Source organism: Aethalodelphis obliquidens, unplaced genomic scaffold (assembly GCF_003676395.1).
Source record: "Aethalodelphis obliquidens isolate GAN/ISIS:26980383/991018 unplaced genomic scaffold, ASM367639v1 scaffold85, whole genome shotgun sequence".
NCBI lineage: Eukaryota > Metazoa > Chordata > Mammalia > Artiodactyla > Delphinidae > Aethalodelphis > Aethalodelphis obliquidens.
The window spans coordinates 6,495,738-6,516,147 of NW_020838029.1; the positions used below are offsets into that span (position 1 = coordinate 6,495,738).

General features: G+C 37.9%; 1 protein-coding gene across 1 annotated transcript in view; it reads right to left on the reverse strand.

Moving 5' to 3' along the window:
• TEX11 (testis expressed 11) overlaps nucleotides 1-20,410 on the reverse strand; it is a 345,168-nt gene that overhangs the window by 183,870 nt on the left and 140,888 nt on the right. The window contains exons 10-11 of the mRNA XM_027093589.1: nucleotides 15,750-15,804; nucleotides 12,569-12,661 (exon numbers count right to left, since the gene is read on the reverse strand). Of these exons, the coding sequence (XP_026949390.1) occupies nucleotides 12,569-12,661; nucleotides 15,750-15,804 (148 nt within the window). The remainder of the gene's footprint in view (nucleotides 1-12,568; nucleotides 12,662-15,749; nucleotides 15,805-20,410) is intronic.

Consider the following 20,410-nt stretch of genomic DNA (forward strand, 5'->3'; position numbering starts at 1 on the left):
TTTATTCCTAGGTATTTTATTCCTTTTGTTGCAATGGTAAATGGGAGAGTTTTCTTAACTTCCCTTTCAGATTTTTCATCATTAGTATATAGAAATGCAAGAGATTTCTCTGCATTAATTTTGTATCCTGCTACTTTACCAAATTCATTGACCAGCTCTAGTAGTTTTCTGGTAGCTTCTTCAGGATTCTCTATGTATAGTATATGTCATCTGCAAACAGTGACAACTTTACTTCTTTTCTGATTTGGATTCCTTTTATTTCTTTTTCATCTCTGATTGCTGTGGCCAAAATTTCCAAAATTATGTTAAATACTAGTGGTGAGAGTGGGTAACCATGTCTTTTTCCTGATCTTATTGGAAATGATTTCAATTTTTCACCATTGAGGACGATGTTGGCTGTGGGTTTGTCATAATACAGCCTTTATTATGTTGAGGTAAGTTCCCTCTATGCCTATATTCTGGAGAGTTTTTATCATAAATGGGTGTTGAATTCTGTCAAAAGCTTTCTCTGCATCTATTGAGATGATCATATGGTTTTTCTCCTTCAATTTGTTAATATGGTGTATCACACTGATTGATTTGCATACGTTGAAGAGTCCTTGCATTCCTGGGATAAACCCCACTTGATCATGGTGTATGATCCTTTTAATGTGCTGTTGGATTCTGTTTCCTAGTATTTTGTTGAGGATTTTTGCATCTCTATTCATCAGTGATATTGGCCTGTAGTTTTCTTTCTTTGTGAAATCATTATCTGGTTTTGGTACCAGGGTGATGGTGGCCTCACAGAATGTGTTTGGCAGTGTTCCTCCCTCTGCTATATTTTGGAAGAGTTTGAGAAGGATACGTGTTAGCTCTTCTCTAAATGTTTGATAGAATTCGCCTGTGAAGCCATCTGGTCCTGGGCTTTTGTTTGTTGGAAGATTTTTAATTACACTTTCAATTTCAGTGCTTGTGACTAGCCCGTTCATATTTTCTATTTCTTCCTGGTTCAGTCTCAGAAGGTTGTGCATTTCTACGAATTTGTCCATTTCTTCCAGGTTGTCCATTTTATTGGTATACAGTTGCTTGTAATCTCTCATGATCCTTTGTATTTCTGCAGTATCAGTTGTTACTTCTCCTTTTTCATTTCGAATTCAATTGATCTGAATGCTTTCTGGACTGGATTAACTATTTCCTTTCCCATATTAGGAAAATCTTCAACTATAATATCTTGGAATATTTTCTCAGTCCCTTTCTTTTTTTCTTCTTCTTCTGGGACCCGTATCATTCAAATGTTGGTGCATTTAATGTTGTCCCAGAGGTCTCTGAGACTGTCCTCAATTCTTTTCATTCTTTTTTCTTTATTCTGCTCTGCTGTAGTTATTTCCACTATTTTATCTTCCAGGTCACTTATCTGTTCTTTTGCCTCAGTTATTCTGCTATTGATCCCTTCTAGAGAATTTTATATTATATTTATTGTGTTGTTCATCATTGTTCGTTTGCTCTTTAGTTCTTCTATGTCCTTGTTAAATGTTTCTTGTATTTTCTCCAATCTATTTCCAAGCTTTTGCATCACCTTTACTATCATTATTCTGAATTCTTTTTCAGGTAGACTGCCTATTTCCTCTTCATTTGTTAGGTCTGGTGGGTTTTTACCTTGCTCCATCTGCTGTGTGTTTCTCTGTCTTCTCATTTTGCTTAACTTGCCGTGTTTGGGTTCTCCTTTTTGCAGGCTGCAGGTTCGTAGTTCCCATTGTTTTTGGTGTCTCCCCCAGTGGCTAAGGTTGGTTCCGTGGGTTGTGTAGGCTTCCTGGTGGAGAGGACTAATGCCTGTGTTCTGGTGGATGAGGTTGCATCTTGTCTTTCTGGTGGGCAAGTCCACATCTGGTGGTGTTTTTAGGTTGTCTGTGACCTTAATATGATTTTAGCCAGCCTCTCTGCTAATGGGTGGGGTTGTGTTCCTGTCTTGCTAGTTGTTTGGCATAGTATGTCCAGCACTGTAACTTGCTGGTCATTGAGTGGAGCTGGGTGTTGGAATTGAGATGGAGATCTCTGAGAGATTTTCGCTGTTTGATATTACATGGAGCTGGGAGGTCTCTTGTGGACCAATGTCCTGAACTTGGCTCTCCCACCTCAGAGGCACAGCCCTGACGCCTGGCTGGAGCACCAAGAGCCTGTCATCCACATGGCTCAGAATAAAAGGGAAAAATAAATAAATAATGAAAGAAAAAAATAAAATAAAATAAAATAATGTAAAGTTATTAAAAAATAATTATTAAAAAAATTTTAAGTAATAAAAAAAGAAAGAAGAGAGCAACCTTACGAAAAAACAAATCCACCAATGATAACAAGCACTAAAAACTATATCTAAAAAAAAAAAGGACAGCACAACCCTAAGACAAATGTTAAAAGCAAAGCTATACAGACAAAATAACACGCAGAAGCACACACATACACACTCACAAAAAGAGGAAAAGGGAAAAAATATATATATATATTGTTGCTCCCGAAGTCCACCTCTTCAATTTGGGATGATTTGTTGTCTATTCAGGTATTCCACAGATGCAGGGTACATCAAGTTGATTGTGGAGATTTAATCTGCTGTTCCTGAGGCTGCTGGGAGAAATTTCCCTTTCTCTTCTTTGTTCGCACAGTTCCTAGAGTTCAGCTTTGGATTTGGACCCGCCTATGCGTGTAGGTCGCCTGAGGGCGTCTGTTCTTCACTCAGACAGGACGGGGTTAAAGGAGCAGCTGATTGGGCAGCTGATTGGCCTGAGCTGACTCACTCAGGCCAGGTGGAGGGAGGAGTATGGAATGCAGGGCAAGCCTGCAGCGGCAGAGGCCAGTGTGACGTTGCACCAGCCTGAGGTGTGCTGTGTGTTCTCCCGGGGAAGTTGTGCCTGGATGACGGGACCCTGGCAGTGGCGGGCTGCACAGGCTCCTGGGAAGGTAGGTGTGGAGAATGACATGTGCTTGCACACAGGCTTCTTGGTGGCTGCTGCAGCAGCAGCAGCCTTAGTGTCTCATCCCCGTCTCTGGGATCTGCACTGACAGCCGTGGCTCACGCCCATCTCTGGAGCTCTTATAAGCGGTGCTCTTAATCCTGTCTCCTCGCGCAGCAGGAAACAAAGAGGCAAGAAAAAGTCTCTTGCCTCTTCAGCAGCTCCAGACGTTTTCCTAGACTCCCTCCCGGCTAGCTCTGGCACACTAGCCCCCTTCAGGCTGTGTTCATGCAGCCAACCCCAGTCTTCTCCCTGGGATCCGACCAAAGCCGCCTCAGCTCGCAGCCCCCACTTGCCCTGGTGGGTGAGCAGACAAGCCTCTCGAGCTGGTGAGTGCTGGTCAGCACCGATCCTCTGTGTGGGAAACTCTCCGCTTTGCCCTCTGCACCACTTGCTGCGCTCTCCTCCATGGCTCCAAAGCTTCCCCCCTCCGCCACCCACAGTCTCCACCCGCGAAGGGTCTTCCAAGTGTGTGGAAACCTTTCCTCCTTCACAGCTCCCTCCCACTGGTGCAGGTCCCGTCCCTATTCTTTTGTCTCTCTTTTTTCTTTTGCCCTACCCAGGTACATGGGGAGTTTCTTGCCTTTTGGGAGGTCTGAGGTCTACCAGTGTTCAGTAGGTGTTCTGTAGGAGTTGTTCCACATGTAGATGTATTTCTGATGTATTTGTGGGAAGGAAGGTGATCTCCACCTCTTACTCTTCTGCCATCTTGAAGCCTGCCCCCAAAAATCTTTTTAAATGTCAACAGCATAAGTGAACTGTGGGAACGACTTCAAACAACCTAATATATGAGTAATTAGTGTCTGAGGGTGAAGCAGAAAAAAATATTTCAAAAAATACTGTAACTTTCCAAACATAATGAAAGCCATGATCCCAGAGATTCAAGATGCTCAAAGAGCCCCAAGCACAAGAAACAAAGAAAATTACTTCAAAGTACATTATCAACAAACTGCTCAAAACCAGTGACAAACAGAAAATCCAAATATTAGCCAGAGAAAAAGGGCATGTTACATAAAGAACAAAAATAAGGACTGTGTCATATTTCTTATCAGAAACGATGTAACATGCAAACGGTAAACAATATCTTTAAAATTCTCAAAAAAAAAAAGCTCTCCATTTCAAATTCTATACCCAGAAACAGTATCATTCAAAAACAAATGGAGGGGCTTCCCTGGTGGCGCAGTGGTTGAGAGTCCGCCTGCCGATGCAGGGGACACGGGATTGTGCCCCGGTCCGGGAGGATCCCACATGCCGTGGAGCAGCTGGGCCCATGAGCCATGGCCACTGAGACTGTGCGTCCAGAGCCTGTGCTCCACAACGGGCGAGGCAACAACAGTGAGATGCCCGGGTACCTCAAAAAAAAAAAAAACAAATGGGGGACTTCCCTAGTGGCGCAGTGGTTAAGAATCCGCCTGCCAATGAAGGGGACACGGGTTTGAGCCCTGACCCAGGAAGATCCCACATGCCACGGAGCAACTAAGCCCATGTGCCACAACTACTGAGCCTGCGCTCTAGAGCCCACGAGCCACAACTGCTGCAGCCCGCATGCCTAGAGCCTGTGCTCCACAACCAAGAGAAGCCACTTCAATGAGAAGGCTGCACACTGAAACAAAGTGTAGCCCCCGCTCGCCACAACACACGAAAGCCCACACACAGCAACGAAGACCGAACGCAGACAAAAAAAAAAAAAAAAATCAAATGGTGCACCCTACACCCATTAGCATGTCTACTATCAAAAAATAATAATAACAGTGTTTGCAGGGATGTGGAGAAATTGAAACCCTTGTATACTTTTGGCTGAAATTTAAAATGGTGCAGCTGTTACGGAAAAAACAGTAGTGTGTTTCCTCAAAAAAATTAAAAATAGAATTGCAATATGATCTAGAAGTTCCACTTCTGGGTTTATACCCCCAAAAAATTGAAATCAGGGAACCAAACAGCTATTTGTACACCCACATTCACAGCAGCATTATTCACAATAGCCAAAGGTGAAAACAACCAACATGCGCATAAATGGATGAATGTATAAGCAAAATGTGGTATATACATACAGTGGAATATTATTCAGTCTTAAAAAGAAAGGAAATTCTGACACATGTTACAACGTGGATGAACCTCAAGGACATTATGCTACGTGAAATACACCAGTCACAAAAGGACAAATACTGTTTTTTTTTAACTTATATGAGATATCTAGAGTAGTCAAATTCATAGAGACTGAAAGTAGAATGGTGGTTTCCAGGAACTGGAAGAGAGAGGAATAGGGAGTTATTATATATTGGGTACAGAGTTTACATTTTACAAGATGAAGAGTTCTGGAGAAGAATGTTGGTGATGGTTTCACAATATGAATGTACTCAAGGCCACTATACTGTATAATTAAAAACAGTTAAGATGGCAAATTATATGCTGTGAAAAATTTAACAATATGAAAGTAGGAATAGCTATATTCATATCAGATAAAGTAGACTGTACATCAAAAAAATAATTACCAGGGACAGAAAGAGACATTATAGAATGATAATAGGCTCAATCTACCATGAAGAAATAGTAACTCTAAATACATATGCACCAAACAAAAGAGCTGTAAAATATCTGAAGTAAAAATTTACAGAAATAAAAGAGGAAATAGACAAATCCACAATTATAGTTGGAAATTTAAACATCCCTACCTTCAAAATTCATAGAACTAGACAAAAACTCAGCAAAGATATAGAAGATCTCAACATCATCAATCAACAGGATCTACAGCTGACCCTTGAACAACAAGGGTTTGAATTGTGCAGGTCCACTTATGTGTGGATTTTTTTCAATAAATACTACAGTACTACATGATCCATGCATATGGAACTACAGATACGACTGGCCCACCATAAAGTTATACATGGCTTTTCAACTGTGCAGGGTGTCGACCCATGTTGTTCAAGGGTCAACTGTAATTGACATTTATACAACATTCCACCCCAAAAGAGCTGAATACACTTTTTTTCCCCCAAGTGTCCACAGGACGTTTACCAAGATATACTATATCCTGGGCCATAAATCACACCCTGTTAAGAAGATGAAAAGACAGCTTACAGACAGGGAGAAAATATTTGCAATCCACATATGTGACAAACAACTCTTATCTAGAATATCTTATCTTATCAAACTCAACAGTAAAATTTGAGCAATCCAAGTATGAAATGCACAAGTGTTACGAAGAGATATTTCACCAAAGAGGAGCACCTGCAAAGGTGTTCAACATCATTAGCCAGTAAGAAAGTATAAATTAAAAGCACTACATACCTATTAGAACAGCTAAAATACAAAAACAGGGACAATGACAAATGCCAGCAAGAAGGAAAAGAAACTAAAACTCTCATACATTGTTGGTAGGAATGCAACATGGTGCAGCCACTCTGGTAAACAGTTTGACAATTTCTTAAAAACAAAATAGCCCAACAATTGTACACCTAGTCATTTATCCAGGAAAATGAAAACTTACATCCCCCATAAAAACCTATACACAAATACCATAGCAGCTTTACTCATAATAGCCAAAATCTGAAAACAACCAATATTTCCTTTAGTAGGTGAATGGTTAAACACACTGTGATACCATCCATACCATGCACCACTCAGTGATAAAAGAAACCAAGTATTAATACACACAGAAACTTGAATGGATTTCAAGGGCATTATGCTAAGTAAAAAAAGCTAATCTTCTAAAAGTCATAAACTGTATGATTACATTTATATAATATTCTTGGAATGACAAAATTATAGAGATGAAGAATAGTGTTTGCAAGGGCTTAGGGATGGTGGGGGGTGGAGCAGGTATGGGTGTGCATATGAAGGGGTAGTATGAGGAAAATCTTTGGGGTGATGGGATAGTTCTGTATATTACTGCAGTGGTACTTACATGCATCTACACATGGGATAAAATGGCATAAAACTATACACGTACAATGTACCAATGACAATCTGCTGTTTTTGATGTATTATAGTAATGCAGCAGTTAACCATCAGAGGAAACTTGGTAAAGGGTACATGGGACTTCTTTGTACTATTTCGGGGGGGGGGGTGTTAAAATTTTCTTCTGAATCTATTGCTTTTATTTTAATTATTTTTCTTTGTACAATTTTTGCAACTTCCTGTTACTCTATAAGTATTAAAAATAAAAAGATTTTTTAAAAATAATGTGAAATAGGGACTTCCCTGGTGGTCCAGTGGTTGAGCCTCCACACTCCCAATGCAGGGGGCCCTGGTTCAATCCCTGGTTGGGAAACTAGATCCCACATGCATGCTGCAACTAAGAGTTTGCATGCCGCAACTTAAGAACCCCCATACTGCAACACAGATTGAAGATCCCACATGCCACAACTAAGACCGACTGCAGCCAAATAAATAAATATATTTTTAATAAAGTGACATAAAGACATTTTCAAAGGCACAAATGCTGAAATAAGTCATCACCAATAGACCAGCACTACAAGAAATGTTAAAAGGTGTCAATGATGGTTAATTTTATATGTCAACTTGACTGCGCCACAGGGTACCCAGATATTTTGTCAAACATTATTCTGGTCTTTCTGTGAGAGTGCTTCTGGATGAGATTAACATTTAAATCAATAGACTGGGGCTTCCCTGGTGGTGCAGTGGTTAAGAATCCACCTGCCAATGCAGGGGAAACGGTTTCGAGCCCTGGTCCGGGAAGATCCCACATGCCGCAGAGCAAATAAGCCCGTGCCCCACAGCTACTGAGCCTGTGCTCTAGAGTCCGTGAGCCACAACAAGAGTAGCCACCACAGTGAGAAGCCCACACACCACAACGAAAAGTAGCCCCCACTCGCCACAACTAGAGAAAGCCTGCATGCAGCAACGAAGACCCAATGCAGCCAAAAATAAATAAGTAAATAAATTTATAAATAAATAAATAGATAGGGCTTCCCTGGTGGCACAGTGGTTGAGAGTCCGCCTGCCGATGCAGGGGACATGGGTTCGTGCCCCGGTCCGGGAAGATCTCACATGCCACGGAGCGGCTGGGCCCGTGAGCCATGGCCACTGAGCCTGCGCATCCAGAGCCTGTGCTCCACAATGGGAGAGGCCACAACAGTGAGAGGCCCGCGTACCGGAAAAAAAAAAAATAGATAGACAGACAGATAGATAAACAGACTGGGTAAAGCAGATTTCCCAGCATGTGGGTGCACCTTATCCAATGAGTTGAAGGCCTGAACAGAACAAAAAAGCTGACCCTCTCCCGAGTAACAGAGAACTCTTCCTGACTGACTGCTTTTGAACTGGACATCAGCTTTTTCCTGCATTCGGACTGGAACTGAAACACTGGTCCTTCTTGCGTTTCAGGCCTGCCAGCCTTTGGACTGAAACTACATCATTGGCTCTCCTGGTTCTCAGGCCTTTGGACTCAGACTGGAACCATACCATCAGCCTTCCTGAGTCTCTGTCTTGCCAACTTATCCTGCAGATCTTGAGACCCACCAGCCTCCATAACTGCATGAGCCAATTCTTTATAAAGTCTCTTTGGAGAATCCCAAAACAATGTTCTTCAGGCAGAAGAAAAATAACAAATGGAAATTTGGATGTATACAAAGGAATAACGATTACTTGAAATGGTAACTACATGTGTAAATGCATAAGTTTTTTTCTTATTTGTATCTCTTTTAAAATAAAATTGACAATTTAAACAAAAATAATAACATAGTATTGTGGATTTTATAACATATGTAAAAGTAAAACATATGACAACAGTAGCATAAAGGCCAGGCTGGGAGATATAAAAGTACACTATTATGACATATGAAGGTAGACCAAGATAAGATATATAGTATAAGCCCTAAAGAAACCAGTAGAAAAGCAAAACAAAGAGTTACAACTAATAAGCCAACAGAAGAAATAAAACTGAATCTAAAAAATTATTCAAATATGTAATGTGACAAAGCCTCTATGATCACTCTCCTTTTTCAGTATTTCCCTGAGTAGTCTCACTGTTTATTCCTCCAGATGATCCTGCAAATATTTTCATAATACTCCTCTTTTTTTAAATAAATAAATTATTTATTTATTTATCTTTAGCTGCATTGGGTCTTTGTTGCTGCATGCGGGCTTTTCTCTAGTTGCGGAGAGTGGGGGCTACTCTTTGTTGTGGTGCGCAGTCTTACTGCAGTGGCTTCTCTTGTTGTGGAGCACGGGCTCTAGGCATGTGGGCTTCAGTAGTCGTGGCTCGCAGGCTCTGTAGTTGTGTCACAGGGCTTATTTGCTCCACGGCATGTGGGATCTTCCCAGACCAGAGCTCAAACCCTTGTCCCCTGCGTTGGCAGGTGTATTCTTAACCACTGTGCCACCAGGGAAATCCGTATTTTCATAATATTTCAACATGGATTCTTCAGGAGGTTGGAATAAAAACTACATTGGACTCATAAATTGTTTTGAAGAAAAACTCACTTGAATACAAACTTACAAAAGAAGGCAGAAAAAAAAGAAGAAAAGGGGAATAAAGAATATGCAGGACAAATAAACAATTACACGGTGATAGACTCAAACTTAACCACATCAATAATCACATCAAATGTAAATATTCTAAACACCCCAGTCAAAAGACTGAGATTGTCAGAGTGGATAAAAAAGCAAAACCCAACTGTATACAGCTTACAAGAGATGCATTTTAAACATAAAGACATAAATAGGAAAACAAATAGAACAAGATACACCATGCTAACGCTAGTCAAAAAAAAGCTAAAGTAACTATATCAATAAAAGATAAAGTAGATTTAAGAGCAAATATGGTATATATCCATACAATAAGATATTACGGAACCCTGGGAATAAACTGCACACACACAACATCTCAGAATAACTGTACTGAATGCAAGAAGCCATTCAAAACTAGAGTACATTCTCTATGATTCCATTGGTATAAAGCTCTAGAAAATGCAAACTAATCTATGAAAGCAGATCAGTTGTTACCTAGGGAAGAGTGGGAAAGAGGGGTGACAAAAGGGTGTGAAGAAACTTTGAGGAATGATGTATATATTCAGTATCCGGATTGTGGTGATTGTTTCATAGATATACACACATGTCAAAACTCATCAAATTTTTTACTTTAAATATGGGCAGTTTACTGTATGTTAATTATACCTAAATAAAACTGTTAAAAGATAATTAAGAGTAATGAATTATGTCAGTGGAAAAATAGGAATACAAAAACCCTGATAAATCCTGATAACAAATGAATAAATCAATAAGTAAATAAATAAATATTAAATAAATGGGAGAAGGGAGAGCTCTTGCTTACAGTAGAATGCTGAGTGCCAACTGGTAAATAAGAAGGGAATGCTACAGTTAGAAAATGATTATTTGGCAACCATCATAAGATTGATTCAGGCAAGAACACTAATTCTTAAGGATTTTTTTTTTTTTTTTTTGGCGGTACGCGGGCCTCTCACTGTTGTGGCCTCTCCCGCTGCGGAGCACAGACGCGCAGGCTCAGCGTCCATGGCTCACGGGTCCAGCCGCTCCGCGGCATGTGGGATCTTCCTGGACCAGGGCACGAACCCGTGTCCCCTGCATCGGCACGCGGACTCTCAACCACTGCCCCACCAGGGAAGCCCTTAAGGAAATTTTTAATAAAAAGCAGGGTATATGCATAATTTTAAAGTGTTTATTGGTTGCAAGGGAAAAATGGTTAATATATAGTGAAGATACACACTTTTGAACAGGTGATCAGTATTATCACCAATGAGGAGCAGATGGACATCAGGGGCCTCCAAATGTGATGCCCTGAGAAGGGACGCAATATCACTCATGCAGTATTCCAGTCACAAATGCATAATATGAGTCTAATCACAAGGAAACATCAGATAAATCTCAAATGAATTTTCATTTAAAACAAGGTAGGAAGCTAATGTATTCTTCCAAAATATCAGTGACACAAAAGTCAAAAGAAAGGCTACAGAAATGTTCCAGATTACAGGGGACTAAAGAGACATGTCTCATAAATGCAATACCTAATCCTAGATTGATTAGTCCTATGTTGGAGAGAAAAACATGCTATACAGTTCACTACTGAGTGTATATAACATATATTATTATTATAGATATCAATATATATTACCCTCAATAAGATGAATATATGAATTATATTTCCTCAATAATACAGAGAAGAGAGAATGCACAAAATGTTAATAACAGGTGATTCTGGGTAAAGTAAATAGACGGGTATTCTTTGAACTATTCTTATCCTTTCAATCTTTCTCTAGGTTTGAAATTATTTACAAATAAAACTCTTTTAAGTGTATATTGCCACTGAAATCCTAATGCACCCAGTTCATCAATGTCCAGGGTCAATAATTAGGCTATTAAATGTGATGTCAGGAGTAATGCAGATGGACGATTATTGTAATAAAAACTGCAACTTCTGTATCCAGTGAACAAAGAGACATGCTGACAAGAAGCCATGTAGCTAGTATGCAGCCTCCTCCGTTGTCTTGGATCCTATTTTTTATTTAGATTTGCATCTTAGCAAATGCAAAAAAAAAAAAAAGGATGCAGCTTTTGAATATGTTCATGTATATTAATATTTTTTAATTTAAAAATATTAATGTAAAATACGTTTTTCAGCATTAAATAACCCCAACCACGTTGACAAATTTCAGGAAAATATAATTCAAGTAAATGGTTTCTTTGGGCAATTTAATATTCTGATAAATTCAACTATTCACTTTCATGCTTCCCATCTTGTCGAAAAAATCTTTTGAAAATGTATCAGGGACTTCCTTGGTGGTGCAGTGGTTAAGAATCCGCCTGCCAATGCAGGGGACAAGCGTTCCATCCCTGGTCTGGGAAGATCCCACATGCCATGGAGCAATAAGCCCATGTGCCACAACTACTGAGCCCGCGCTCTAGAGCCCACGTGCTACAACGACTGAGCCTATGTGCTACAACTACTGAAGCTGCGTGCCTATAGCCCATGCTCTACAACAAGAGAAGCCACCGCAATGAGAAGCCCGTGCACCGCACCAAAGAGTAGCCCCTGCTCACCGCAACTAGAGAAAGCCCGCGCCCAGCAACGAAGATCCAATGCAGCCAAAATAAATAAAAATTTTTAAAAATGTATCAGTATATTTAATCGCCTTATAGAGTAAAACACATTGATCCTAATTGAATCTCTTTAAACAGGCATCAGCCTATCAATATTCCTTATCCAGGAGTATAGAGGTATTGTATGTATGTATGTATATGAGTATGTATGTATGTATGAGCATCAGCTGAAAGTGAAAGACTGATGTTGGTTTTCTTAAACTAAATCCCATTATCTGCCTATTTTATCATTTACTTTATCCTAAAATTTACTCACATCGGAGAACCTTTTCTGTTTTGTGCAAAAGAAAATTTTTTTCAAAAATATCTGTTGTCAGAGGTATATTTTATTCTTCCTTTCTGTGCTGCAGAAGACATTGTAACAATCTGTTGTTTAAAAAAAAAAAACAGGAATACTGGAGCAAATGTCTACACTGGATTTCAAAATGTGAATCAATGCTTTCAAAATTTCATTAAGTTAATTTTCAAAAGTAAAAAACCTCTTATACCTTGTTTGCTAGGTTTACAGCGCTGAGAGCCTTATAATATTCTTTGCCGTCCCAATCCATATAAGCAGTGGCTAGTAACCGTAGAACTTTACCCTATAATTAAAAATAGAAAAAAAACACACACAGCTGAGGGTTTAACTGCAATACAACAGCTGACTAGCACTTACACAGTGACAGGCATTTCTCAAACCTCAGTCATAATTATGAAATAGCATTTCCTTAAGCAACCACATAGTCTTAGGATATGTCTCATCATTATGCTACCCACACCAAATACCATCTGAGAATTTTACAGTAATAGTTTATTTAAATTTAATATAATTGTGTTAATATAATTATTTTCTTAACACTGTTTTAGTGGTAAAGTACTTAATCATCCCCACTTTAAAAATAAGGAAATTAAAGCACAGCAATATTTAATGTAATCATCTTACCACCTACTGTTTAGGTAACATTATATTAGGCCTCCATCAAAAGAAATAAATAGAAAGACATAATCCCTCTCTCAAAGACTTTATAGCCTAGTTGAGATTAACCAATTGGACCAAGGGCTCATATACCACCTTTTCACTAGGAGCAGATATACTTTCCTATAGACAAGATTTTTCCCAACTCAACCAAGTTTTAAAATTAATAAAGTATTTCATAATTCAGTTTCTCCAGCCAGATCTACACTGACAAGGGGAATAACTCTACTTAGCACAGACTTATTTAACTATAGATTCACATTTTGAAAGTAGGAGGCCTATTTCAATGAAGATTCTATTCTGCCTCTAAGTGTAATGAGGACAGTAGGATCAGGCAAAGGTGTTCTTCTAATTTAAAAAAAAAATGTTAAGCACATTAGGGCTCTGCGAACCCTAGAAAAATGACTTTTAGGGTGTGATACCTTTCAGTTTTTTAATTCAAAAACCAAGATGGATATAATGTACTTAATATCATTATTATTACTGTGGAGCAACTCTCAACTTATAAACTTCCCCAGAGGACTCTGATGGAGTAAATATGGCATCTCTGAGAAAGACTGTAGCTATTTCGTAATAGTAAAAGGGTCAAATAATCAGAAAGATAAAACAAAATGGATGAACCTCAAAACTATTATGTTAAGCAAAAGAAGCCAGACATAAAACAGTACATACTGTATGATTTCATTTATACACAGTTCAAGATAAGCCAAAAATATTCTACAGCAATAAAAGTCAGAATAGTGGTTTTATCATGGGGGTATGAATGGCTATTAACTGGAAAGGGGCCAAGGTAACTTTTGAGGGTGATGGAAAGTTCTGTATCTTGATCTGTGTGGTAGTTACAAAACTATATAGATAAACTGAAACTCATCAGGCTGTACAACTTTAAAATTTGTGCAATTTAGTGTATATATTTATTTAAGTTATACCACAATAAAATACTGCTAGCATGAAAGAAAAACTATTTTATAATCTTACTTCTCCATACCTTGCAATATGAATATTAGATTTCAATCACACTTAAATCCTACCTTCCATCCTCATTTCCTCCTCCAGACGTCTTCTCACCTAGATCCCTTGCCTCATATTCCCTTCTCCCTCCCTTTTAACTACATGAACCCCATCTGCTTTTCGAGGCCTATCTCCTACCAAAAGGCTTCTTCAACTATTCTAGTCAACATTAATATTCCCCTTTTCTGCATGCCTTTGCGTATACTTCAGGTTAGTACCACACAGTTTATCACTTATTTTTCCCAAATTGTTTCACTTGTACTCATTTTTATAAATCTTTTTTTGAAATTTTAATTGAAGTATAAAATACATACAAAAAAGTTCCAAAATCTCAATGGTACAACTCTGAATTTTCACAAAGTGAGCACACATATGTTAACAACACAGAAATCAAGAAACAGAACATTAGTCTCATCTCATATCTCTTTTCAGACACAATTCCAAACAAGGGTAACCAATTATCTGACTTCCAACACCATGTATTAGTTCTACCTGCTTTTGGCATTCACATTTATGGAATCATACAGTATGTACTACTTTGTATTTTGCTCTGTTTGTTCAACATTATATGTGAGAACATCCATACTGTTACAATTATTGTAGTCTATTCTCGTTGTTATACGATATTCTATTATATGACACTATCATAATATATTTTCATTATTTTTAATTGTGATGAAATACACATAACATAAAATTGACCATTTTAACCATTTTTAAGTGTACAGTTCAGTAGCATTAAGTATACTCACACTGTTGTGCAACCAGCACCACCATACATCTCCAGAACTCTTTTAATCTCACAAAATTGAACTCTCTACCCATTAAACAATAGCTCCCCATGTTCTCCTCCCTCCAAACCTCTGCAACCACCATTCTATTTTCCACCTCTATGAATTTGACTACCCAACATATCTCACTGAACTGGAATCATACAGTATGTCTTTTTGATAATGGCTTATTTCACTTAGCATAATGTCCTCAAGGTTCATCTATGTTGTAGCATGTGTCAGAATTTCCTTCCTTTTCGTGGCTGAATAATATTCCATTGTATTCACCTGTATTAGTTTCATCCTTTAAACATAAGCTATTTAAGGGCAGAGGCCACGTTTTATACTTCTCTTTTTTTCCCCATCTACCACATTGTTAGATATATTGATATATATATATGTGTGTGTGTGTGTATATACATATAAATATATGTATAGATATATATGTGTATGTGTGTGTATGTATTCAGTTACATTTTGTGGGATATACTGTAATAATGGTAAGAAGCAGAGACGGATATTCAAAAAAATTCCATTCTGCTATGGCATGCATTAAATTAGTTTTAAATCAGATTTATTTACATAATCACATTTTACTTGATAAAATATTAAAATTAACTTCCATACCAAGCATGTTCTATCTGGGTGGTTAAAGAAACCTAGAATTTTTGAACATGCAAACAAATACTAAAACTTATATAGCCAAACATTGTCCTAAGCACTTTACATGTATTAATTAATTCATGGGTACAAGAATTTACCTGGAGGGTAATTCTATATTAACTTTACAGAAACTAATGCACTGAGATATTAAATGATGTGCCCAGTGAATAATCTACTCACAAATGGAGGGACAGCCTATCATAATTTTCTTACAATAACATAAACTGTATTTCTTGAACCTACTTCTGCAATATTTAACATAATCCTTACCAGCATTTCCTGTGGAACAGAAAGCTTATCCATCTTCCCAGTATCATAGCTTTGTCTATCATTAAAAAAGGAAAAAAATACATATAAATACATATTTATTTCAAATTATATATATTTTTTCAAGACTACATATTACTAAGAAGACGTGTTATAATTATACTTAATTACAACTTTTCTATTTTGCACTACAACAGATGATTAGCCAATTGATACATAAAAATCAATTACATAAAGCAATACTTTCTAACTTTAGAAAACCACAGATAGTCTCATTCACCAGAGGGCAGACAGCTGAAGCAAGAAGAACTACAATCCTGCAGCCTGTGGAACAAAAACCACATTCACAGACAGATACACAAGATGAAAAGGCAGAGGGCTATGTCCCAGATGAAGGAACAAGATAAAACCCCAGAAAAACAACTAAATGAAGTGGAGATAGGCAACCTTCCAGAAAAAGAATTCAGAATAAAGACGGTGAAGATGATCCAGGACGTCGGAAAAACAATGGAGGTAAAGATCAAGAAGATGCAAGAATGTTTAACAAAGACCTAGAAGAATTAAAGAACAGAGATAAACAATACAATAACTGAAATGACAACTACACTAGAAGGAATCAATAGCAGAATGACTGAGGCAGAAGAACGGATAAGTGACCTGGAAGACAGAATGGTGGAATTCAGTGCTGTGGAACAGAATAAAGAAAAGAGAATGAAAAGAAATGAAGACAGCCTAACAGACCTCTGGGACAACATTAAACGTAACAACATTCGCATTATAGGGGTCCCAGAAGGAGAAGAGAGAGAGAAAGGACCAGAGAAAATATCTGAAGAGATTATAGTCTAAACTTCCCTAACATAGGAAAGGAAATAGCCACCCAAGTCCAGGAAGTGCAGCGAGTCCCATACAGGATAAACCCAAGGAGAAACATGCCAAGACACACAGTAATCAAATTGGCAAAACTTGAAGACAAAGAAAAATTATAGAAAGCAGCAAGGGAAAAACGACAAATAACATACAAGGGAACTCCCATAAGGTTAACAGCTGATTTCTCAGCAGAAACTCTACAAGCCAGAAGGGAGCGGCATGATATACTTAAAGTGATGAAAGGGAAGAACCTACAACCAAGATTACTCTACCTGGCAAGGATCTCATTCAGATTCGATGGAGAATCAAAAGCTTTACAGACAAGCAAAAGCTAAGAGAATTCAGCACCACCAAACCAGCTCTACAACAAATGCTAAAGGAACTTCTCTAAGTGGGAAACACAAGAGAAGAAAAGGACCTACAAAAACAAACCAAAAACAATTAAGAAAATGGTCACAGGAACATACATATCAATAATTACCTTAAACGTGAATGGATTAAATGCTCCAACCAAAAGACACAGGCTTGCTGAATGTATACAAAAACAAGACCCATCTATATGCTATCTACAGGAGACCCACTTCAGACCTAGGGACACATACAGACTGAAAGTGAGGGGATGGAAAAAGATATTCCATGAAAATGGAAATCAAAAGAAAGCTGGAGTAGCAATACTCATATCAGATAAAATAGACTTTAAAATAAAGAATGTTACAAGAGACAAGAAAGGACACTATATAATAATGATCAAGGGATCAATCCAAGAAGAAGATATAACAATTATAAATATATATGCACCCAACATAGAAGCACCTCAATACATAAGGCAACTGCTAACAGCTATAAAAGAGGAAATTGACAGTAACACAATAATAGTGGGGGACATTAACACCTCACTTACACCAATGGACAGATCATCCAAAATGAAAATAAATAAGGAAACACAAGCTTTAAATGACACGATAGACCAGATAGATGTAACTGATATTTATAGGACATTCCATTCAAAAACAGTAGATTACACTTTCTTCTCAAGTACGCACGGAACATTCTCCAGGACAGTTCACATCTTGGGTCACAAATCTAGCCTCAGCAACTTTAAGAAAACTGAAATCATATCAAGCATCTTTTCTGACCACAATGCTATGAGATTAGAAATGAACTACAGGGAGAAAAACGTAAGAAACACAAACACATGGACGCTAAACAATACGTTACTAAATAACTAAGAGATCACTGAAGAAATCAAACAGGAAATCAAAAAATACCTAGAGACAAATGACAATGAAAACACGACAATCCAAAACCAATGGGATGTAGCAAAAGCAGTTCTAAGAGGGAAGTTTATAGCTATACAAGGCTACCTCAAGAAACAAGAAAAATCTCAAATAAATAATCTAACCTTACACCTAAAGGAACTAGAGAAAGAAGAACCAAACCCAAAGTTAGCAGAAGGAAAGAAATCATGAAGATCAGAGCAGAAATAAATGACATAGATACAAAGAAAACAACAGCACAGATCAATAAAACTAAAAGCTGGTTCTTTGAGAAGATAAAATTGATAAACCATTAGCAGACTCATCAAGAAAAAGAGGGAGAGGACTCAAATCAATAAAATTAGAAATGAAAAAGGAGAAGTTACAGCAGACACTTCAGAAATACAAAGCATCCTAAGAGACTACTACAAGCAACTCTATGCCAATAAAATGGACAACCTGGAAGAAATGGACAAATCTTAGAAAGGTATAACCTTCCAAGCCTGAACCAGGAAGAAATAGAAAATATGAAAAGAACAATCACAAGTAATGAAATTGAAACTGTGATTAAAAATCTTCGAACAAACAAAAGTCTAGGACCAGATGGCTTCACAGGCGAATTCTAACATTTAGAGAAGAGCTAACACCCATCTTTCTCAAACTCTTCCAAAAAATTGCGGAGCAAGGAACACTCCCAAACTCATTCTATGAGGCTACCATCACCAGACAAAGATACTACAAAAAAAGAAAATTACAGACCAATACCACTGATGAACATGGATGCAAAAATCCTCAACAAAATACTAGCAAACAGAATCCTACAACACATTAAAAGGATCATACACCATGATCAAGTGGCATTTTTCCCAGGGATGCAAGGATTCTTTGATATACACAAATCAATCAATGAAGAAACAAATTGAAGAATAAAAACCATATGATCATCTCAATAGATGCAGAAAAAGCTTTTGACAAAATTCAACACCCATTTAAAAAAAAAGAAAGGAAAACCACAACTTCCTCAGGATATATATCCAATAAATCAACACTATAATTATATTACTGCTCTTTTCCATTTGGCTATATATACACTAGATTAAACTATTTTACATGTGTGTACAAGCCCTTACTTTATGGGCACATTTTAAAGTGTAAGAAATATATTTTTAAAATAAAACAAATACAGGAGTTTTCATGGAAACAAATGCTTTAGCAATATTTATTAAGCTTCACAACACCCTTGTGACGCACAATATTAGTTCCATTTTGCAGCTGAATGAACCAATTTAGCAGTTAAGTGATTTCTAATATTTCCTAGATTGGTATTAAAAATGAGAGTAAGGGGATGGGGAGAAAAGAAATTTGACTTTCAGTTCTCTGCTTTAGTTACCATACCATATTACCTATGGGACATTCTAATAACCACAAATAATGTATTAATATGAGCCTCAGGTTTTCTAAAAAAAGCTTTAAAGTAAAACAAAGATCACTCACCATAAAATTGGTATTCCAAGGGAGGAAGTCAATAAAATTTTGGTGAACTGGAGTAAATTGAAGCCATTACTTTGAAGTATTCCTTTTACTTTTACTTTTTAAAAGACCCATAGCTACCAAACTGAGTTTTCAGCTTGCTAACAAGGATATAATGCTGGCCTACATTATAATGGCCTCATTGTAAGCCCTATCTCATAGAGGTCTCTGTTGGTACATTAAACCTCCTACTTCCAGTTTTCAAAATAATCAATGAAAATGGAACTTCTGCAACAGTGGTATTAAGGAGCTCTTGGACCCCCTCTCCCCAGTGAAACAACCACTTGCCTGGAAAAATCATTAAAACAACCATTTAAGGTCTCTGGAAAGTGTCCTAAGGGCATACAGCAAATGGAAAAACATTTATTTTTAAAAAATCAACTGAATCTCAGTAACAACAGTGGGAGTCTGTGGCATTTGAGCCATGACCTGCTCCTATCCACACCACCTCCATGTCATGGAGGCTACACCAGATGAGTGCTGTCAAGAAAATAGGAATTCAGGAGTGGGGTAGGGAGATGAGTGAAATAGGTGACGGAGATAGAGAGGCACAAACTTCCAGTTATAAAATAAGTAAGTCACGGGGACATAATGTACAGTATAGGGAATATAGGCAATAATACTATAATAACTTTGTATGGTGAAAAGTGGTAACGACTTATTGTGGTATCATTTTGTAATATACAAAAATATCAAATCACTATGCTGTACACCGGAAACTGATATAATGTTGAAAATCAACTTCAATTTAAAACAAAAAGAAAGCGGGAATTACCTCTCCCTCCAGGTCCTAGACTCAGGCTGCCAGCCACTCTCATCATTCCCAGATCTGTGTTGCAGAAGTGCTATTATTGGCAGGCACAACGAGAGGACTGGGTCTTCCTTTCCCCACTCAGTTCTCACTCTTAGGGTAAGGGCTCTACCCCAGGGGTAACAGCTGAAGAATACTGGGACCCTAATCCCCTTCACCCAGGCTGGCTCATTTGGCAGAGGATGCAGGACAGGAGGGCA